This window comes from Grus americana, chromosome 11 (assembly GCF_028858705.1).
Source record: "Grus americana isolate bGruAme1 chromosome 11, bGruAme1.mat, whole genome shotgun sequence".
Taxonomy (NCBI): Eukaryota; Metazoa; Chordata; class Aves; order Gruiformes; family Gruidae; genus Grus; species Grus americana.
The window spans coordinates 195,873-219,885 of record NC_072862.1 but is presented as its reverse complement, the minus strand read 5'-3'; the positions used below and the strand labels follow the sequence as shown (position 1 = coordinate 219,885).

At 39.2% G+C, this 24,013-nt stretch overlaps 1 protein-coding gene across 6 annotated transcripts in view; it reads right to left on the bottom strand.

The window, feature by feature from the left end:
• Positions 1-4,303: 4,303 nt before the first annotated feature.
• FGD5 (FYVE, RhoGEF and PH domain containing 5) overlaps positions 4,304-24,013 on the bottom strand; it is a 119,552-nt gene continuing 99,842 nt past the window's right edge. For 4 of the 6 annotated variants that reach the window (XM_054837949.1, XM_054837947.1, XM_054837945.1 and 1 more), the window contains 9 exons: positions 20,674-20,757; positions 19,017-19,096; positions 14,859-14,958; positions 12,554-12,691; positions 11,384-11,486; positions 9,535-9,665; positions 7,692-7,820; positions 6,523-6,671; positions 4,304-5,792 (listed from right to left, as the gene is read on the bottom strand). In XM_054837949.1, coding sequence (XP_054693924.1) covers positions 5,756-5,792; positions 6,523-6,671; positions 7,692-7,820; positions 9,535-9,665; positions 11,384-11,486; positions 12,554-12,691; positions 14,859-14,958; positions 19,017-19,096; positions 20,674-20,757 — 951 coding nt within the window. In that variant the 3' untranslated portion in view covers positions 4,304-5,755. The remainder of the gene's footprint in view (positions 5,793-6,522; positions 6,672-7,691; positions 7,821-9,534; positions 9,666-11,383; positions 11,487-12,553; positions 12,692-14,858; positions 14,959-19,016; positions 19,097-20,673; positions 20,758-24,013) is intronic. The other 2 variants (XR_008578782.1, XM_054837948.1) reach the window with 2 other exon arrangements.

Genomic DNA, 24,013 nt, shown 5'->3' with positions numbered 1-24,013 from the left:
TTTTAACAGTATAAACTATTTGGTCTTGTTAATGCTGCATTCAATTTTAATCTCACTTTTTAGTAGGTGATTTTTGAAGTATGAGTCCTTGTGCCTTGTGTTCAGGTTTGTACATAGCTGGGCAGTGCTGAGGGAAGCTAGTGACCTCCATCTTGTGGGGTTTTTGCCCTCATATATTTCTGTAGTTGTCTCTTAGCAAAAGCGAGCTTGCTGTCTGCGCTAGGATTTGTCAACTGCAGAAAAATCTCACTTCAACCTGAGTTCTGAATAGTTTTACTGGTTTATTTGGAAATGCAGTTATTTAGCTAATGACATGCTGGCTTATTCTGGAAAGAGGGAAGAGTGATTCCTTGCACTCAGGATGCTCTGGTGGTAGTCAGAATTAAAGTATTGCTTGTGCAGTGAGTAAAAGATGCAACTTTAAAAAAAAGCCTCTGTATCTAGTCTGTTATATGCTATTTGCTGTTATCTCCAGAATGTGCTAGGACAAAGATGCAATGCTATCTGGGTAAAATCTGTGGCATTTGCCTTTGAACTTCTGTCTAGCAAACCTGTGAGCGTAAGTGCAGTCAGAGTTAGTTTAAAGTAATAGAGGACACACTGTCCAGTGAGACAGCATGGTACGAGGATATTGAGAACACAATGACTGCCCTCCATCCTGAAATGCCATGTTTATAGTGTCACTGGACTTGCTTATTCTTCAGGATCTTGTCTAGCAGTTGCTGTTTTCCACCATCTTAATTGACAACATCAGAGCTCACCTGATCTCTTTGTCTTGTGCACCAAGCTGTTTGATGACCCTCTTTTTGGTACTGAGGTCATTGCATAGTTGATACTGTGTGCACGTTCAGACATGTATGTGGCCATGATCTTTTTATCTGATACCAGGTTATAGCTTTGTGAAAAGTACAAGTGGACTGACCTTTTTATAAATCGAGTTTGTCATTTAAAGATATTTGAGACAAAGGAAGGCAATTATGTGGTAGAGCAAAGTTTTATTTCATTCTAATGAACATGCATGGCTGATTCAAGATTTCTGAGGCAAAATACAAATTCATGACAATCCAGAGTTGGATTAAGGTTTCCTTTAATGTGGTTAAATGCTTTCAGAATTACTCTTTCTCACCACTGTGGCGAACAATGTATCAATGGGCACTGAAATGGAATGTTAGGAATCTGAACCAAGCGTTGTGAAAGCTGATGGATTTAGCAGACTTTGTATGTTGTTGGTTTTTTTTTTTCCCCTGATTTACATCATCTTGTATTAATGACTGGATTTTTTTTTTTTTGAGATCTTGCTCAGCAGTTCCACACTGATTGCAGCTGTTAGGCTTGCCAGCATGCTGCAGTTGTTTTTTTGGGCAGATCAGAAAGGCAAAAAATTCTAGAAGACATGCAGGAATATGGAAAGTATCATGTACCTGGCACCTCAGTGTAGTCTGGGAAAGTGTATGGTTCAGATCCAGGTGAAGTCTAGTGGCTGTGTAGAATTCCTGTACTTATTTTGTTGTGCGCTCTGCTGCTCATGAGAATTGTATTTCTGATTGTAGGAGATAAAACTCATTGATCCAAGAAATCATTGGTGTTTTATCATGTAGTACAGTGAAGTGCTTTGAAGTGAATTTTTGCAGAGAATAAGCTAGAAGGAGTTTTTCATTTTGTTTAATAAATTTCATATAGAGAGATTTAATTTTTATTCATTAATATTTGTAAAAAGCAGTTTTAAGAACAATATGCAACTGCTATACATTGAAGACTGTGAAAAGCAAGAGCAGTGCAAAATCCTAATGCTACCCCAAAATTCACCTAAAGTGATCTCTCAATATGACGTAGCCAATTATTACCACAGGACCTGACTGCTCTCTAAGAACTGTCAGTATGGACAGAAAGTAATTCCAGTTTTTGTGGTGCTTTCTTGAAGATCACATTTGTCTGCTGGCAAGCACTACAGTTAATAATGAGGCATATAGCATGTGAAATGAAAATATAGACAACTATAGTTTAAACTGTCCTCCAGTTTCTCTTAACTTCGAGGAGTGAGGAAAGGATATAAAAATATAGTACTACAAGTAAAAAGATGAAAAAAATCAGAGCATGTTTATGTAAAATGTATTCCATTATATGCATATAGATTAGAAACAAGCTGCAACACTTCTCTGGGAGAAAAAAGCTATTAAAACAATCAAAAGAATGTAAAAACCTTGTCATTTAGTAATAATACTTTAAAGAAACCATGGGAAAGAATGACAATGTGCTGTTTCATGGGCACTTTAAAGGTTTCCTGGTGTTTGTTGTTATTCTGTGGAAAAGGAAGACATTCAGAATATTTGTGAAGCAGTTCTTTTAGGAAAGATTTTTTTTTTTTTTTTTAAATTTTATTTTACTTGAGTCTCTCTGAAAGAGATTGTAAACCTGCCCAGGAGTCTAGAAACTTTCTTGTCAAAACTTGATCAAAAGTGGAGTCTCTAGTGTTATCTAAACTGAAGGATCTCACTGTTTTTAATACATATAAGTTTGTGCATTATGTTCCCAAGTAACTTGTGAAGTTAGGCTAGTGTTTTAAGTGTAGCATGTAGGATGTTCACAAAGTGACAAGGGAATACCTTTTCCCCTTGCTGAGTATTGGCACTTTTTTCACTTTCACAAGCAGTGATATTCACAGTCATAGTCTATTGCTTTTGTACCAAAGTAGCATGCAAACAGGAAAAGCCTGGTTGGTATTCATAGCTGTGTGTTTTTCATCAATCATAAAAGCAACACAGAATCAACTCAGGAAAGGTGGTAGTCCCTGGGCTAGACCAGCAGTGCTTATGTAAATCGCATAGGATCTTGTCACTTTCCAACTCTGAATGACTTGTACTTTGATGTGGAAAACTAATAACTGTTTAAAAACCCCCAGGTTTTAACTAGGCTTATACTGTAAGATAGATCTAAATATTAATTGCAGATACTGGCTAATAATTTTAATGCTTTTCAATAAGTAGCAAAATAAGCAGAAAAATACTGAAAAAATGAGATCAGCTTGTATCTGAGCTGTTGACTGAGTAGCTAGTACATTGTGACTTATTACTGATTTTTTTTTAAACATCTGTGAAGGTGTGGAACAAAATCTTTGTTTTGAAGAAGTAATACTAGCTACAAAGTAGGAAGAAAGAGCTGTTTGTAAGTAAATGGCATATAGTAAACTGAGTATCTATAGACCTCTATTCTGAGATGTTAAAATTTTCTAAAAGGTCATTATTGGATTAACTCTGAAATGAAGATAATTTCTGTCTCTGCTGCTTAGCTTTGCTCAAATTAGATTAACAGTTGGACTGAAATCATGAGGACATTTTCCTTTATCTTTTTTTTTTCTTTCCTTATGCTGTATTGAGATTATTTATATCTGTAACTGAAGTAGAGTTGACTGGTAGGTGGGGTTTACAGGAGGTAAAGGCAATGTGGACTGAAACACTTCACCACAACAATTAGGTCTAAATTCTGTTTCTACTAGAAGGCCTCTGCTACCATCTTCTGATTTGATGCTCTTCCTTAGTTTGTCAGAGAATTGGTTAATAGGTAAGTGTCTGTTAACTGGAACTGCAAAGCTGGAATTAAAGAAGGTAAAAATAATGTGAAGGAAAAGCCTGTAGAACTGCAGTTACGTTTTGCTCTTTTATTTTTCCACATTACTTAAAACAATGTTTAATAGCACTGTATCTTATTTTTTACAACAAAATATTTTCATGTATTCATTTCCTTCTTATAACTAAAAACTTCATACAACAGTCACTAAATGTCAGCACCTAAATCTTAATAATACTTACTCTGTAGTGCAGTTTTGTTTGGGACCATGGTTAGAGATCTTACTCTGTATTCAACATTCTCTTATTTTTTTGTCAGTGGAAAATGTTTTTAAGGGGGAATAAACATTTACAGTGCATTGGTAGCAAGGCCATGATTCTAACATGAAGCAAAGAGTTAACGTCGGTGTTCATCCATTAACTAAAGAATATGAGAGTTTTACTGTTCTCATACTTGGCTTCTGTTTGCATGTGATAAGCTATGCTTTATGAAACTATCAGACTCAGATGTATCAAAAAACCGCAGAGCAACTCTATTTTTATTTAGTGATAGATGTGTATTTGTTTTTTTAAAGCTTGTTTTTTCCAGGTGATAAATTGAACTACCTTTATCATTTAGATATATATTATAGACCTTTGAAAATATGGACAATTCTAAACAGTTTGTTAGGGTCAAAAATTCAGATATCCATTAAGCTTCTTAAAAAAAAAAAAAAGGCAAAAATGAACACAATAAAAATCCCCCCACAATATATTTTAATGTAGGTAAATTCTTGAACATGGTATTTTTATACAAAGATGTATTTTAATCATAAATGCCATTCTATTCCTCAGTCAAATATTATGAGAAATATAGGACATGAAACCATTTTATTGCAATGATTAGAACACCACTTCTCAACCTTCTTTATAAAAAAAAAAAACCCCACACCAAAACCCCCACTAAAAACAAAAACCCAACCCCAAAACAAAAACTCCAAAACAACAACAAAAAACAACCCCCCAAACTCCAGAGATCTATATCCTCAGCTGGTGTAAAGCAGCACAGCATCTTTGAAGTCATACAGACACTTGGCTACTGAGAATCCAGCCCTGGAGATGTAGTGCACAACAGCAGTCTGATGTAAGATACGTTTAGCTACAGGAGTTTCAAAGCACTCCAGCAGAGCAGGTTCAGACAAGTGCATTTCAGCCCACCAGCATATTTCAAATGGTATGCTGGTTATATGGCTTAAACTTTTGATGACATTTTTCATAACAAGAACAGCAGAAACAACAGGAGCTTTGAAAATAAAGATAGATTATTAAATAGATGATAAAAATCTTAACACTGCTAGGTAGACTAGTGTTAAATAAAAACTGTCTGTAGGTTTATAATAAATTAAAAATAACCTTTGGGTTTGAGTTTGCAGTATTTAGGGAGAAGTGATACTATTCAACATCTGGATTTGCAGAGCTAATGGGGTGCATTTGAAAGTACTGCTGTGGTATGAAATTAAACCCTTTAAATTATACAGTGATCTGTGTAAAATTATAAATTGATAGTAAGTAATTATTCTGGATCATAGCCAGTGAAGTGTTGGTAGACTAGGTAAATTAAAAGTGGTGTTCATTCATTTTCTGTGGAAGTAAGTTAACATACACGGGGCATAACTTCATGCTGGCACTTGTTAATGGATGAGTAATAAATCAGGCCACGGAACTCCTTAGAAACATGAAAAAATGAAGCTGTAGTTCAATAAAAATAATAAAGTGCTTTAAATGAGCATTTGTTGTTTACTACATTGTTTCTCATTTCATGGTAGACATCAAAACCAACCCAATGAAATATGATAGTGCTCTAGACTAAGTAAAACTGAGCCTGTTACTTACTGTAGTCAGTATTTCCATGTATTTTCTTGTCTTGATGTTAGACTTAGTTTACTGTGGGATCAGAGAAGAGGCTTATAGTACGGGTTGAACTTGCACAGACACATAGATCACCATAAATATTCTCTATTTTAAAGTTTCCATTTGCAAAAAAAGTGGATGTAAAAAGAAGGAAGCAAAAAGAGCAATTTGGAAACAGTTCATATTCAGTGTATGTAGCCAATTGGCCTGAAATACACTGTTCAGTTTTGTAAGACAGAAGAGGGTTGCTGGGAATGTAGAGAAATCTAAGAATTTATTCCAAGTCCATTAAGTGATAGCTGCTATAATATGGATGCTTCTTCCATGGCTTCAATCCACCTAAAAAGGGCAGAAAAGAAAAAGTGGTACATATAAAATTACATGCATTTTAAGAACATATGTATTAAAAATAAAAAGTATTTTAAGAATGTAAAACCTGAAGAGGACTATATTTCCCATCCGAGCTGTAATGAGGAACTATAGTTTTGTAATTAAAGCAGGGAACTGGGACTCTTGCATTTTAGTACAACCTTTACCAGTAATTTATTGTAAAATCTCAAAGATAGTACAAGTGCTGTCTTAAAATAGGAAAGATGAAAACACTAAGTATGTTTAAAAGCAACAAAGCTTCCCATAAACACTTATTTCCTTCCCTGTGTGTCTTGAAGTGCTGGCATTTTTATTAGTAATTCCATGACTTTTATTATGTGTAAGCAGTAGCATTAGAATGGGAAATCTAAACAATTACTAGTTGAGGAAACTAAGAGATGGATAAATAGAAGACATAAATCAGAGAAGTTTCTGTACCGTAACCACATTTGACAGACTTCTTGAGACTCAGTCTCTTCTTTACCTATACAAGGGAGCAAATTCTCCTTCCTGAAGGAACTGAAAAGCACCAGGTAGATTTTTAATGTCATCCAGGCCAGTCACATGCAATTGGGCTTAATCAACACTCTGAGAGCTGTTTGTTTCCTCTGTCAAGGTGTTCTGAAGTGAAGGAGAAGGAAAAGCCCTACAAAACCTTTTGAACCTGCACACTGGCTAGTGTGGAAGTATACCCCCGTACCTCTGTGCTGAATTGTTATCCTCTGCTCGGAAGCTATAAAAGAGAGTTTGCTTGTGGTAGAGATGGAAAACTGTGTCCGTACTTCCTTCCTCCTTTTCTCGGGCAATGGTAAAACCCAATAAAGGCAAACTTTCTGTGGCAACTTTGTCCTGAAAGCAAACAAGAAGTGAACCAAAATTCAGAGAGAAGGTGTGTAATGGTTTGAGGGCTCTTTCTGAAAACCAAATAATGATATAACTCCTCTCTGACAGGGCTTCCAAAGCACTAGTCTGAATCTTCTGCTGGACTGGTGGCTCTTTTGTGCCTCAGTCTCCTTATCTGTTTAAAAGGGATAACGTTGCTTCATGCAACCATCACAGTGGTGATGAAAGTTTAAATAATTGATGTTTGCCAAGGGTTCTGAAGGCTTAAAGTACTAAATATTGCTATTACTACAGTTCTTGCATTCTGTATCCTTTGTTCAGCAAAATGAATTTTTATGCTTCTGCTTATGAAATCTGACAGTTATAGCCAAACTTTATATCACACTTACTTTCAGTTTATTTGTATTGCGGCTATTCAGAAAGGAGAAGAAATTAAAATAAGAAAGGGGACTGGGAAGAGACAAAATACATAAAAATTATCTAGCTGATATCCAACCTCCTTGGCTATAAGGAGCAGCTTACAGGCCAATTCACAAGGCAGTATTCTCACCTCTGCAGACTGCCTCCTGTCTTTCCCTGTTTGTGCTAGTAGGACAAATATGTCCTATTTCTACTTGCAAAACTGTAAGATTCTCCTCCCCACCAGAAATGGATCATAGCACCATCTATTTACAAAATATCTGGCAGTTACCAAGTGCACCAGAGAATGCCCAAGGACCTTGAAGTCTTTAGGTGTAAATATGTAGACTAAGGTTCACAGTGGTTGACAGTTTAGAACAGCATGAATAGCGAGAAGTCAAAAAATGAGGGGCAGTTTGTGAAGAGGGCTGCTGAGGTCCAGCTAGGGCTATGGCTGGGCCCCTCAGCTAAGGACAGCTCCTTGGGGACTGTGTTAGGACCAGGTTTCAGAAGGCAGGTAGTTTGTGAGAACTGCCATTTATACCTTTTGCATTTACTTGTGCTGCCTGTAGGGAATAAAGAAGGGAACCCAGATAGGAAAGTATTTCAAGTCAGATTGCACAGTACCTCATTTGCTATGTAGGTGTAGAGTACTTTGCCTTTGATAACAAACCAACGTTTCTTCCAGTGTCTTTTGCCTCTCTTGCATCTGCTGAGGTAACCACTGATGGTAGCTCCCTCTTCTGAGGCTGCCACCTGGAGCAGGATAGGAGTAATCAGGATTTCTAACAGCAAAGGCTTTTTCCCTCCTGATTATGCATGTTCGCATCACACCAGACAACCAGGTCTATGTCCGTGAAACCGTAAGTAGACCATTACAAGACAGAAAAAATATAAGCATGGTATTATGGTTATTTTTAACTGTTTGAAGATTTCTGGTTAAACTTAGTTCTCTCTAACTCTGATGGAAAATATACAGTTGAGTTATTGAGGTCAGCAAGTTTAGAGTTGTGTTCTGAGAAGCTGAACTTGTCCCTTTTCCCAGATCTGCTTTTTGGTGTATTAAAAGTACATGTTTCCAAAAGGGAATTAGTCTTGTGGCTGAACACTTCTAAAATGTGGGTATATTTAGGTCTTTGCAATAATTTTTTTATCAATTTTACATTAATCACTTGACTATGACTTGGTTTCATTTGTGAAATAATATTTCTGAGAAGTTACCCCTCTCTCAGAAGTATTTTGAGATCTAAGTGCTTAATGTTCTTAAAGATACAGATTTTGAGTAGATGGAACTATACACACACAATGCAGTGTATGTTACTAGTTACAGTAGTAAACTGCAATAGTATTGGATTTAGAAACAAAAGGCACAGGTTCAAACCCAGCTTTTGTAGCACTGACACAAGAGAAGACTGAGCAGTAGTGTAGCAGTGTTTTGCAGCAGAAATGTTCCAGGATGTCGCTAAAGCAAGTTATAAAAAGTTATGGAGCAACGGTATTGTGAGACAGTTCATATTAATAAATACGTGCTGCCTCCTTGTGGATAGAAAGACAATGCTTTTTTCCTAATGGGGCTGAAATTTTTCCTGCTGGTTCTTTCAGTATTCAATTTGTGTGTTTGTATTATATGCTCGTATCTTTAGCTCAGTTTCACCTCAGGACAAACAAACCTCAAGATATTCCAGTGTCTCGACTGTACAGTGAGTTCAGCAAGATGTCTGCACCCTGTTCTCTTTAATATAATGCTAAATACCTGTGGATTTCAGTCAAATGGGAGTACCTTACTGTGCTTGATTTCAATGGGCAATGTAGCTACCTAGCCTACATCAACATGATTGGCACCTTGTTCCTGGAAAGAAAACTAATATAGCCGGAGAAATCTTGGTCCCATTGAAATTAGTGGGAATTTTATTTGTTTATGTTGGTGGGATCAAGACTTTAACCATTTGATTTGAAATAGTTTGGTTTGAGCTGAAGGGAAAGCGCCTGATTAAACGTGTATGCTCCTGATTGATTGCCAAGGACTAGAGTCTATTCACTAAGTAAGCTGTATTTTATTTCTCTGGAAATCAAAGTGAGATTTCAGAAGTAAGAGTCTTCTCAAAAAAGGTAACTGGTCAACAGTATATCATGCTCTGTTGATACTTGTCATTGTCTGTGATTTGCCTTGTACTATCTAGTACCTTGAAGTCATCTTAGTTTTCTGAAGACTCACAGGCTGATGAGCAAATTAAAGTATGCTGCTCTAATTGAGTTTCTCAATGGGCTCAAGAAGCTTTTGTGGTAGCTTGAGAGCTCAGAGTATTTTGTATTTTAAACTCTATTGTGAAAAACAGAAAAAAATAATTGCATGATGAAAGTAGACCAGGGCATGGGCTGAGCCCACTATATGCAAAATAAACATTGCTGCTGAAGTATGAGCACACAGTTCTCTACAGTTCCTTGCCTTTCTCAGGCAGCTTGGTCGTACCTCCATAAGAGCTGAAGGGATCTTCTTCTGTTTCTTAAAAGATGAATAATGAATATTGTGGAAGACAGAAGAGAACGCACTGCTTGAACACCTGGATGAAGTTGGAGGGAAGCTCACACTTAGTGGCCGCTCTGCAAGATTAAGAAAATTCAGAAAGGGAAGGGGGAAGTGGATGAATTGGTACATATCAGACTAGCGGCAAGACACATACAATACATTAATGCAAAGGACTAAGGAAAATGCAATGCTTCCTCCATACCCACTTTTTATTCACCCCTTTAAGTCTGATTAGATGGGTGGATTTCATAGCGTCGTAGGCTAATGGTAATAACCTACAGTTACTTGAAAGAAGCCTGCAAGAAAGCTGACAAAGCATAAAACACAGCTTGTTTTGTTCTAATTTCAAATCAGCATTAAGCAAATGGCTTTTCCATCTATCCCCTCTATGTTCTATAACACCTTTGCAGGACAGATTCACTAATGGGACATTCTTTCCCATGCAGAACTCAAAGGGAATGGCTCATACAGAAAGAGTTATTCTGTGTCTGTCAATCTCCATTAACCCCAGTTGTCTGCATTTATATCTTCATGATCTCACTTCTGGCAGCATGCATTATCTGGAAGCTCTCAGTAAAGCACAACATTGTTTTAGCACATACATGAGTTATTACTTCTTGGACACACAGTGGCTTGGGGATGCTTTTTTGGCTGTTGTGACAGCATCCGTTCATGTGTTTGCTTGGCTAGTGTGAATTTCTTTAATCAGAATGGAGAAACTAAACTTCATCTGTCCCCACCTTTTTATCCTTTGACAGTATAATGTGCCTACTTTTAGAGATTGTCAGCATTAATAGTTGTACAAGTTCCTGTTCGTTCTCTGTTCATACATATGTAACCCCTGTCCCCCTCTTTGATCTTTGATTTGGATGGGTGTTTAAATCAGAAAAGGGACTTACCTAGTAGGACAATAATACAGAGTTCTAGTTAGGCAGTAGGTCTTTGCTTTGAATTCATGTTTTCAACTGTAACCAGATTAACTCCCCATGTAGAAAAGCTTAGTCACTCTGCACTTTAGCTCAGCATTTGTTATTGTAAAAACTACAACATGGATGAGGACAGTGAGGAGCTGTAAAGTCATTGTTTTACTTTAATGGGTAATTTATTAGAAATGACAGGGAAGAGCTATCACCTATGATTACATCACAGAATAGAATAGTTCAGTTGGAAGGGACCTACAGCAATCATCTAGTCCAACTGCCTGATCAATTCAGGGCTGCCCAGAAGTTAAAACATGTTAAGGGCATTGTCCAAATGCCTCTTAAACATTGCCAGGCTTGTGGCATTGACCACCTCTCTAGAAAGCCTGTTGCAGTGTTTGACCACCCTCTGGTTAAAGAAGGGTTTCCTGATGTCAAGCCTGAACCTCCTCTGATGAAGCTTTGAACTATTCCCATGCGACCTGTCACTGGATCCCAGGGAGAAGAGATCAGTGCCTCCTTCTCCACTTACCCTCCTCCGGAAGCTGCAGAGAGCAATGAGGTCACCCTCAGCCTCCTTTTCTCCAAACTAGACAAACCCAGAGTCCTCAGCTGCTCCTCACAGGACATAGTTTTTATCGTTATTCTGGTTTATCAAAAGGCCAACAGGAGCGCTCAGAGAATTTGGCTTGTTAGAACAGTTTTAGCTGACATACAGCCTGGCAGACCTGGAACCTCAATACGCATGCCTCGTGCTTGAAATGAGAAATCCTCTTTAACAAAATACAGCATGATAGGCAGATCTTAAAGCTTTCCCATTATACAGGCAGGAAATGTGTTTGTCAGTTTTGCCAACAATGAAGGAACCTTACCTCTTTTCTTAAGTTCCACATAGCAGCTATCACAGACTTTGGCTGCTTGATCTTTGAGGTACTTCATAGGATACTTGTTTCTTGAACAATTTCGACATACAATCTGTTCCAGCAAGGAGAGATGCATGTAAATATAATTTAAGTTTATATATATGGACATACAAAACAAATCCTCTGAGTGGGTAGTGGACCGGATATGACTCTCCTAAAACTGTGGCAGTCAGGGTAAGTCTACTGACAGAAATGTGATTGCTGTAGATTTCCACTATTGTAAGCCAAGTAGAATTGATCACTGTATTTGCTTGCACACTATTGCTGTGCCCATCTCCCCAGGAACTTATACCTTCCTTACTAGTGAATCACAGAAAGACTGTTTTAATGTTACTTCTGTTCTCATAGCTTTTTTAGTAACATTGGTTTCTTGAGCAAGCTTGCATGTTCCTGCTATCTCTGTGTAGGTACAGACCAATTTTCTGTGTGGAATTAGAAAAAAGATTAAATGCTTTTTCATACTAGCAAAAATTACTGGTAGTTGGATTAAAAAAATAAAAAAATCACTGAGGCTAAAAGACAGCAATGATTTAAAACAGGACTGCAGGTTTATATGTATAAACAAATTTCTGGAGTCAGTGATACAGGGACAAAACCAAGAAACCTTATAGATCCCCTTGGCTTTAGGGCAAAAGGCAGCAGCTCTTCGATGCAGCACGGAAGAAACTTTCCCTTTGGCCACTGACCAAACCACGCTGTACTGCTGAGTTTCTTCACTTTTTTTGGAAGATAATTTTACCAGCTGTTATTAGGGACAGGACATGGACTAGATGTGTTACTGCTCTGGTCCAGAACAGAGCCTATATTTTTAGTGTATTGCTTCATTGTCTCTAAAGCTAGCTGTATATCAGATATAATAGCTGGACTTAGCAACAAGTATCTTTTAAGCCTTCAACTACTAGTCTTTGGGAATTAATTTGACCCTCAAGGGAAGGTTGCTGCTGTTCCTACTAGAGTTATTAGAAACCTAATACCTAATTTAGCAAAGAACTAACAGGTTCTGTGAGACGTTCAATTCTGGTCTTGATGTTGCTACAAGTTTGCAGAAGTTACAGCAGTGGTAGCCAGCGTCCCAGAGGCGTCAATAAAGCCTCTCTGGGAAGCTTGTACAGCTCTTACCTTCCCACAGGCATGGCAATGATGTCGCCTCAAAGTGAGGGTAAAGTCACAGCCACAATTCATGCACATCATGACATGGGACACAGGTACCAAAGTAGGAGGCCTCTCACCCAAGGGTATTCCAATCCTTTCCCTTAGCTTAAAATCAAACAAGAACAAATGAGGAAGTATCCACCCTTCCAAAATATACTCAGTCAGCCCTGCTGCATCCCATACAATTCTCTTCTTTTTTCAGTCTACCTTCACCTGCTAAGATCCCCAAATTTTCTAATTCCTAAAGCAGATTGTAAGTGAGATACGGCTGCTTCAGCACTGAAAGACTGTGTCCAATTGGTACATGATGCTGTTGAAGCCAGCATCACAACAGGTAAAAATCCATGTAGATCTATTATTGGTCAGGCACTGACACTCTTCCACATCAGGCAAGGATCTGATTCATTGCATATGCAAATTTCAGGTAAGAATATGAGTTAAAGCCATCTTTTTATTAGCACCTTTGAAATAATATCCATAAAAAGCTCTATAGTTTTCAATCAAAAAGAGCCTGATCTCTTCATGTCCTTACACCTTTGGACAGTTCTATGATCAAGGGAGAAGAGAGTACAGAAAACAGGAAACTCAAAGATTTATTTACCCACACACAATCCAAATCTTACCCACGCTTTCCATGGCTGATTTGAATATATGTAAGCAGCTTTAGAAGATGTATTCACTGTTCCTATTTCTTCAAATGCACCATGTTGCAGTGTTGTACAGGTGCCTTTGCTCATAGCCCAGAGAGCCATGGTCAATGTGGAACTGAACACAATCTAATAAGCTGTGCTGAGAAGCTGTGTTACTTCAGGTTCAGCACCAATGTATTATGGGTAGCCCACTGTCAGTTCACAGCAGCATAGTGTTTGGCACAAGTAGCGCAAGCTCTTGTGCCTTTGAAGGACTGTTTGTTAGGAGGGTTTCCAATGAGAAAATAAGACTTCTGCAGACAAATAAGATTTAAACACTGAAAAATCAAATTCCTCCAGATTTCTCCTTGTGCACATTCAGGTTTACATCAGAAGCAGAGCTCCAAAATACGTTATTTTTTCATTTGTTGAAAAAGGATTTGGTTTAGGTTGCTATAGTAACTAATTTCTAATTTTTTCTTGTTAAATATTTGAAAGTAGATTAGCTTCAGGCCAGAAGAAAAATCCTGGTTTGTTTTTTTAAGTCATTTTTTACTTTTTGAAGTCTTCAAAAAATAAATTACAGAATCACAGACTGGTTGAGGTTGGAAGGGACCTGTGGAGGTCATCTGGTCCAACCCCTCCTGCTCAGGCAGGGCCACCTAGAGCCAGTTGCCCAGGACCATGTCCAGGTGACTTTTGAATATCACCAAGGATGGAGACTCCTCAACCTCCCTGGGCAACTTGTGCCAGTGCTCAGTCACCCTCAGAGTGAAAAAGTGTTCGAGGGAATGTCCTGTGTTTCATTTTGTGCCCATTGCCTCTGGTCCTGTCCCTGGGCACCACTGGCTCCATCTTCTTTGTACCCTCCCCTCAGGTACACATTTATACACATTGATGAGATCTCCCCTGAGCCTTCTCTTCTCCAGGCTGAACAGTCCCAGCTCTCTCAGCCTTTCCTCACAGGAGAGGTGCTCCAGTCCCTTCATCATCTTTGTGGCCCTTTGTGGGACTCTTTCTGAGGTTTCCGTGTCTCTTGTGCACGGAGGAGCCCAGCATTGCACGCAGCACTCCAGGTGTGGCCTCACCAGCACTCTTTTTTCCCCAATTAGACTTATGTATCAAAACTGGGGTTCTACATAACCTAAAATAGCATTTTTACTTTTTGTCAGATGCATTCTTTGCCACCTTAACTGGAAGTAGTACAACTGAAATGAATGAGATAATAATATACATTAATTGTGCTAGTACAATTAGAATATTGTTGGTGGGGCTTGCACTGGCAATGACTTTATTGTGTGTATGATATTAATGTAACTAATGGATAGTTTTGTTTTCTTAAAATCTACAAAGTTTGTAGCTATTTTTAATTCGTCCAAAATAGTTACCCTTTAGGACAGAGTCTTCCCCAAGAAGAACTCCTATTTAAGCAAAGACCATGGAGTTTAGAGTGTGATTAACATTTCAGAGATGTCCAATTAGCTGTGATGAGCTTCATTATTTAAGCTTGGCATACTGGTTTAAATGAAAATAGTAAGAATGTCTTGCCACTAGGAACTCTGCCACTTGCTGCTTCCTCTCTCTTTCTTTCTCTTCCTTCCCCCTTCCCCTTTCAAGCATTGAAAGACTTGGCCGCCTTTTACCTCCACGCTGCTGTGGAAAGTGGAAGTGTTGTGAGCTTTGTTTTCATCTGGGATGTGTTTGCTGATGCAGCTGTACCAGTCATCCCTTTCCGAGCAAGAGCTGTGGAATGAAATACAGCAGAGCAGTCAATGCTATGCACAACAGGGACTGAAACAAGCTGTTTCTGGATCAGAGGAGAAAAGCTTCACTTTATGAATGTTTGCATTTCCCCACTACGGCATTGAACTGGTAATTTTTCTGACCAGGAACAAAACTGACTGTTGGACATATTTGGTGGTATGATTAGTATAGATCCATGGTTAAGACTGTGACTGAGAAGGAACTAGATGCCCTGAAAATTTTTCAAAGTAGTCTCTGACTTTGCTATAAGTTGCTCAATCCTAGAACACATAGGACAATATGAAATGTCTCTTTGTCATGTATGCCCTAGCTTTTAGGACTCTAGGGCATGTAGTGTTGGCATGGGTTGCTCAAAGTAAGTGTGTTTATGCTCATCTCTACAGTGGGAAGCTTAGATGGTCTGCATGTTGGGAAATGCAGAAGCCTGTCACCCACGGTAGAGATGTAAACGCTTTCATTTACCTGTAGCTCCATCACAGACAATCTCTAGTCTCCTGGCAAGAGGCCAGGACACCAATTTGGGAAGGAAGTTCTGCATTCCTTCTAGTTGCAGTTATGCATGGAGGCCAGCAGTTCTCCAGACTGGCCCCTAGATGCCCCCTTTGCACAAGGTAAAACAGCGAGCACTTGGCGCTTCTTGCCAGTACAGCTGTCCTAGAAAAGCAGCAGGGCTCTGGGTGCCTGTTACTTCCCAGATGCATTCACTCTGTTACAGCCATAAGCTGTCCTGCCTGTTAGCTGGTTTTCCTGCTGTGACTTCAAACTGTGCGCTTCCTGTCTATCTGAAACTGTGCACAGCTCTAGCTGTTTCCAACATCAGTCACAGAAGGAAATGCAACTCTGTGGTCTCCCCTCCCCAAGACATACCAGCCACTCACATTAAAGCTACCCACTAGACTGTGTTGTAAAAATTAGCAATGGCATCACTTCCAGCTGCTGTTCAGCTGTGATTTCCTCACACTGTCCTCATGAAGGCTACCAAACAAGACATCTAAGAACAATTTGTCTTTTGTGGTCTTTAAAAAAAAACCAACATAAGTCCTTGTCTGAAAAACACCAGCCTGTGTAAAATTCAACCAGCCTAGAGCAGAAATTGGAGCAGAAACTCTGAGCCAGTGTATCTACTGCATATAGGCTAACCTCTGCAAGCCAAGGGGCTATGTTACAGGAGATCATCTCTGGCGAGAGTCACACTACTACTGAGTCCGTATTACTACCAAAAGTCCTGTCAAATTACACTTTCTAAGAAATCTGAAGATGCCTGTATCTTCCAGACAAATCATGTTCGAAGCCTGCAAAGCACTAAAAGAAGTCCTAGCTTCAACCTTTCTCTTGCTAATTCTTTCTTGAAAACTCTCTTCACTTGAGAATTAAGATATGATTTAAAAAACCAAAGGATATCATGGCCCATATAATGATGTAAATTAAAGTCACGTTGGGAAAGACAGATAAGAAGGACAATCTGCTATTAAAAGCCTGATATCTAACTGGGCCCTTTAACCTCTTCTCCACTCCATTAAACATCTCTAGGCAGTAATCACAGGTTATTAGTGTCTAAATATGGGCATAACGCCTATCTGCTGATGAGTAAGATAAATTATGTCAATTGGCAGTGGACTAGTCTTAATTAGCTATTTCATTGGTTGCATGAAGGCTCAGAGGATTTTTTTGCTGAACCTCTGAGGCTCAGAGAAGCTCAGACCTTGATTCACTATTGCCACATTTGGCCCTTGTGTGATTTTTGAGCTGCACCTTTTGTGCTGAGCTATCAGTTATCCGTGTTGGCTCATAAATTCTTCCTTAAGCAAATAGAAAGGGTCAAATTGTCACTGCAGTCTCCTGGACAGCAGGGGACATCCATGGAACACAGAAACTGGACTGGGATTTTGTCACAGTCCTATCACTGTCACTCTGAATTAGCCTTTCAGGGAGGTAACGCTGACTGCATTCTCCCAGTACTCTGGTATTTTATATAGGCACCACACAGGTACCCTTGTGTCCAAGAAGAATATTTTTTAAATGCAAATAAACGTATAAGAGCATTATGAGTCTTCTCCATAAAGGCTCTGTGCTCAGATCTGTTCCAGCTCACTGCAAGCCAATAACACGGCTCTTCAGGTGAGCGAGACATTTTCAGCAGGAGATGGAAAGACTTTACAGTGCCATCTGTTCATACAGCCACACTGACTTCTTAGCTTTGATCATCCTCATTCTACTGCCTTTAGTCCCTGGTACTCATGCCGTATTTCCTTAATGCATTCACCTTGTCTCATACAAGTGTAAAGGCATTGAGGTTTGGGTTGTGATTGTTAACAACTGGCCTTCAGTGCAGACTTGCATCACCTTTGTGTGAGCAGTTACAGGAATAGTTTAGGAATGCTTGAAGCCTTCTGGTACTTTTCTGTCTTTTCTGTCTGTGTTCCTTTTGGTGAGCGTATCAGGCCAAGGATGTTGTGCAGTGGGATTAGGAGAACATACTGTCCCATCAGTGTCTCATCAGCTCTGCTAGCCAGTATAGAAAGGGAGAGGAAATAATGTTCTTGGGTGACTTATGGCAGATTGGTCTCAGAATGAGCAGCACAAGGAAGGGAAAGGGGCTCTATCCCAGTGCTCTGATCAGAGTCAGTCTCGGTCTGGCTGTTATCAGAAGGGCAACCTTAGTCTCAGGCCCTGGTTCTGTCTACTACCAAAGAAACACAGCTTACAGTGGCATCACATGCTTTGCTCAGGCTAACTAAGCACAGACTTGATATGAGAACAAAAGGCAAAGAAACAACATAACAATGCAAGCAGAACACCCCACACTTCTCACTAGGGATGCCAACTTCAGTTGCCCTGAATAAAGGGTGCATGCAGCAGTTTTTTCCCCTCTACAGTACAGAAGGACTGTACACATCCTGCTTTTGTAACCAGCATCAGGTAATTCAGAAGTACTGTGTGTATATTTTGAGGGCTGTGATGAGTGTGTGGCTCTAAGAAAATCACAGATACTTTCTCATTTGCTGGTTATGAAATGAAATAGACAAAAAGGCTTTGGCAGGTATCTGAGTAAGGCCCACAGATGGCAAGTGGTCTGGGAAGGATGAGAGCTCCAAATTCTGATTCTGAATAAGACAGCGCCCTCCCTGTCTTTCTATTGCACTATGTAATTTAGGGAAGTCTGCTGTGTTTCCAGCCATGCTGTAATTGGAGACTGATGGTGGGAAAGTCAGTACTTAAAAGCATTGAAAACCTTGTTATTTGGAAGACTTGATTTTAATACCACTGTTAGTGTGTCATGTCTTTTCTAGCAAGCTACACCTGAAAATAAAGCCAGCCACCTTTCTGCTGTAGGTAAATTTGCAGGATAATTTTGGGCTAGAACCATGAAAAAATACAGTATAGTACTATCTTCTGATCAGAAACTGACCTAGAATCTCTTTCTGACATTAGCTTATGATCCCAGGACAGAGATCCTGACTCCCAGTTGTAATCAGTACTAGCACTACAGAAACTCATTACTGAAATTCCTTTCATTAGAAAGACCCATGAGGTTGCCAGTAAGGTTTAATTTTGGCTCTGTCATTTAAGCACTATTAAATGCTTTTATATCTGTTGCATGATATTACCTAATTCCTATTTTCCCCAGCAATTTTGCAACCCTAGTGATATGAGGTAACAAGTGAACTTATAAAAGGGAGATATAACATACTCTTAGTGTCACAGGGAAAAAGTGTGAAAGATAATGGAAAGGACTCAGGCTTCTCAGTAACAGACTTTCTTCTCTTTCCTTTCTCTTTTAGATGTTATCAAGAGCTGACTTCTAATCTTTACTCAGTATATGAGTTGAATTAGTTACAGTTTATGAGCTTTGCATTTATAATTAATATCTTCATTGTGTAATCAAGCACTCAGCCATTGTCTGTCACAACAGCACAGAGTAAAATTGAGGTAAAAAAGAATAAGACACCAGTTCAGTCTTGGGCATTGGTTAGACTGATCTAGAGATACAGCTCTAGAATGTAACACCCTCTGCCATGGCTGTTTGGGGACAGTACCTTGCTGACAGGGTCAGGCAATGTTCATCATATTCAATCTTCAGGATGTTTTGGGCTTTTTCTGTCACTGGGCGACTGACCTAGAAACAAATGCCATGAACATGAATGTGGACATGAGTTAAACTGTCTATAACCAGTATACTATACAAGTCTCAGTGCATATGAATCTATGATGTCCCAGCCATCTGTTTCCTATTTCAATGCAAAGAGATGGGCAGGTAGGGTTTTCTGTCTTTTGTATTGCTGATGTAATGAGGAACGCTCTCTATTTCAATATGGTGGTGGTGCTAAAGGAAAAAAGTCATTTAATTCCACTGTAAAGGTAAGGATGAAGTATCAATCAGGGTTCAGTTTTAATATGGCAAGTTTAGGAGATGTTTAGTCTGACAAGTGTCAGAGCATTTTGGGCAAAAGTTTTGGCTATTCTTGGAGTGAATGGAAATAATTTTCTTCCTGACATGCAGACACTGTACCGTGAAGCACTTCAGTGAATGCCTGTCTGCAGCAAGGCTCTTTGCGAGCAAAGAAAATACTTAAAAGCTACAGTTTAGCTAAAACCTTTTCCCTGCCAAGTAGCGTATTAGTTGCCTACTACTAGCAAGAGCCACTTAGGAGAAACATAGCTTCATGGTACCGATACTTTGTTATTAACAAGCATCTATTATGCCTCTGGCTCAGTGTTTCAGATGTACCCCAAGAAGTACCTGTTCTGCAACTCCTTTTCACTTAATTGTGCAGTGTTTCAGCAATTCCTACCCCCTGCTGGGAACCCATAGGTAGTTTTAGACTATCAGGTCCCCAGTGTGATCAGCCTCCCACCTGTGTCATTCTGCTGGAATTAATGATTAGTAATTCTTATCTTGCATGTTTCCTAGATCCCCAAACTCCTGACTTGCCACTTCAAGTCCTCTTTCACATAAAAACAACTTAGCTATAGAACAGCCATGAAGGTTCTTGGCGGAAGGTATGTAATGGATGGCTAAGTAAGAAGCCAAGATCCCTCCAGCCCACTGTCTCCTGTTGCACAGGTACTGGTGCCAATGGATGCTTAGGGAAAGAGCGTAAGAACAGGACAATTGTGTCCAGTTTCTGTAATTTGAAATTTAGAAATTTACTGAAGAAGAGACTCTGTTTATATCATTGCATGTAATAGCTCCCAATACACCTTTTCCCCATAAAGTTGGCTCATCACTTTTTGAACCCATTAATGCTTTTGTTGGAAACCAGGCAAACAAAGCTTATGTAAATTTTGAGTGGCAGGAGTTTAAGACCAGGCAGACTAAGCCCTAGTGAATATGTTGTAGTGAGCAACCGTGTATTGGCTGGAGGCATGAAGAGACGAATAGACAAAATGAGATAATAAATCTTTTCTGTCTCTAGTTTCACAATCAGATGGTAAATCTGATTTTGGCTTGTATTATTTATGCAACCTGAATAAGCCTATCGTACGAAGTCACAGCCTTATAGATAATCTTTTATATGTTTGCTTTATATTATTTTTCCTTCTGTCTCCTGTAAGAGGCAAGGGAATCCCCTAATAACAGGATCATCCCCTCTTTCCCCTTGCCCTCAGCTGGATATTAGACATAAACCAGCAAAGCACTAACAGCCCACTATACAACTTTAATTCTAGCCTATAATACAGATGAGGCATTACCTTCATGCCTGACACAGCCAAGGTGTTTTTCAGTCGGTATTTGCCATCCTTCTGGGGATATGTGTACAGCAGAACATCATTCATCTATATGAAGAGAAAAGCAAAATCAATAATTTGCGATATGGCTTGCAGGCCTGCCCATTACTCCTGGGGGGTACACACAGCAAAAGCAGCAACTTGATGAACTGCTAGGACTGTTACTAAAGACAGGCCCAAGCCACACAGCTTAGATCAAGACCTGCATTTCCCCAAACCTCTGGGGAGTCTGCATCCAGGACTTTGATTTCTTCCCAATTTTGACTGTTGCTAATGGCTAAGCAAGTAGATAATCAGCTCTTTTTTATTCAGCTTGTTTTAAGGGCAATGCCATGTTCAAGTTCGGAAGGCAGGCTCTGCATTCACTACCTGGCAATACCAACTAACTGCCCAGGATGCCGCAAATCTGACTCAGGGTCTTCCTGACAGTGAAGCTGCGCTGAGGCCAGGGGTAGGGCTGGGCTTCACGAATTTCCATTTTCTGGGCAAAAAAGGAAGTGGAGATGAGGAGAGGTGCCACGGTCTGGAGGAATGATTCAGGGAGGAATGGTTTGGATATTTGAGAGCAGTAACTGTACTTCACTACTAGAAAAACTCACCTAGACATATGACAGCTTTGCTGAGTCTGTGGGCCACAGCAGAGACCATGGGAGGGCAAAAATGAGAAACTTTTTTACATTTTATGAGGAAAAAAAATTCTGTACCTTGACACCCCAAATATTTCCATAGTTCTCACAGCTCCTTGCAGAATGCATGTTTTTCAAACAGCTTCATACTAAATGGGATCAGATTTTATCTGCTGTTTGCCTAACTTAATCAGAGACATTATTGCAGCCTTTTACCTTTGTACCAACAAACAAATAAATGAAACAGAAGAACTGGACCTTGTAGGTCTTTGCTGGCCTCTCCTTCCCTTACTACTAGAAGGAATAGCAGTATTGGTGGGCTTTAACATTGCCAAATTATTGCTTATGTGTGTGCATTCTCTGCTTTACTTGAATGAGCAGGTCATATTCTCTTGTTGTCTTTCCCAGGCCTCTTGCATCAGTACCAACATGCATAAACTCAGACAACCCCTTGATTACTGTACCAGGATACTATGAACAAAGATGTGCAAGGCAATGTAAAACCAAGGCATAGGTAATACTGTGTGATGCCAGAGACAAAGCATCCTAAATGCAGACATTCTCAATAAATTAAAAAGTAGACAGAAACCAGCTTCACTTGGATTCCTCTATGACAAAGACATTTAGATACAGCCAATTGGATGGTAACAATACTATATTTTGAAAGGAAAACTGTGATAAAGAGAGATGCAAAGAAGAAGGGAGGAAACTAAAGAATGATTGGGCAATAATGTATCCTGTATGACTGGAATTGTTGGCATCTTGATAGTACTGCCTGAGCACCTAAAACTGCTGGTGTAAAATTTTCACTAATTTGCTTGCCTGAAAAAAAAAAGAAAAAAAAAAAGTGGAGCCTTATGGATGTTTTCTTAAAAGGTCATAGTTCAGCTTTCTTATTGTGCAGGAACAATGGTGAAAGAAAAATTACATGGAATTAATACTCATGGGATTAAATCCTTACCACCTTGGACTTAATAGCAAAACCGCTGTTGCCTTTATTAGGGTCATGAGTTCACTCATGGACACCAGTTCATTAAGTAGCTGTTTGACTCATAACAAATCAGGCTTATGTGCATTAGCTGCCCATCTTTAAAATGCAGATTTCCATTCATGTGAGGCAAAATATACTCGAGTGACTTTTCCCAAAACTTTCACTTCAAATTTTACTACTTTTAAAAATTGAATTGAGTTTACTGAGTGGGATCAGCCAATATTTTTGTAGAAAATGCTGAAACATTTCATTCTAGCATTTTAACAAAAAGACTCCCATGTTCACCTGCATTGGCCACTCTACTGTGTATTTCTCTGTGTCCTTCTAGTAAGTCTTAACTCATGCAGAGCTTAAAGCTCTTCTTTTAATATAACACTTCTCAATTGAGGATATAAAAACATACTATCAAGTCAGAATACTTCTCTGTAGTCTAAAGTGGAATATTTACTCCTTTGCAACAACACAATAGAATTTCTTTAGAACAAGGTGACAAATGGCTTGTCACAGAGTTTTTTCTGTGTTTTACTTATTGCTCCATAAATTACCCTCCATGCATTAACCCAATCAGCACAGTGACACCTGCACACTACTGACCACATGATGATTCGCAGTTTCACCAGAGCTATGCATAACCAGAAAATTCATCACAACCTACTGCACACTGAGTATCTAGGAGGCTAAGGTAGAAAAAGACTGAGCAAATGTAAACTTTTCAGTGAAAAGCAGATGAAAGTTATTTTCACTTGATATTACTAGTAGCAACTAGGACTCCAGCAGCCAGGTGGGAAAAAGGTAAAAAGACAGGCAGACTTTGTTGCTAACATTAAGAGAGTACTCTGTGAAATAGGAGAATACTAGAGAAATCTCATACTTGCCTGGTGATTCTGCTATCTCTTGAATGTTCAAAGGATTATCTGAGAAAACAGGACTTCCTCTGTCACTCATCAGTGCCGGTACTTAAGACTTGTTTCAAACCACAAGAAAAGGTAACTAGTTATGGGCATGAAGCCCAAGGAAGTGAACTCCTAAGAAAGATTCTCAGGATTCTGGCATAAGGTGCTACTGGGTTTCTTGAACAGCAAACCCCATTTATTTTATTTATTTAAAAATTTATGTATTTCTTTAAAAAGCAGCTCATTCTTTTATTACTGTTGATTAAGGATTACACCCTGGTGCATGCCATTGTCACAACAGCTTTGGTTAATATCCCCAGATTTTATTAAACATTAGTGATGACTTTGCTTTATAATTGCCCATTGGAATTTTTTTTCCTCCTTCTGTTTTTCTCCCCCATAGTATGTGGTGGTCCCACCAGCCACAGTTTCACACAATGAAATTATGACAAATAATTCAAAGCTTGCTAAGCAAGGCACACATATTCATGAAGAAAGGGTTTGCACTAGCTGCTGTCTCCTTTGCCACATCTATACTGGAGACCTGAGTGGTGGCTGTATGAATGGTATGGACAGAACTAGCATCAGTACCAGTGGTTCATGCATCCTCCTGCTTCACGCTGCACGCTGTTCCCTGAAGCAGAGAGGACAGGGCCTCACTAAAAGCTGATCTTGCAGCCCCTCAGGAATCTGTAGTAGAAGAGATTGACTGCCACAACCCCCAGGGGAGTTTCCAGAAGTCCTTGGGCTTCACACCCACTTCCTGTTTGCCAAAAAACTTCTGAATATAATTG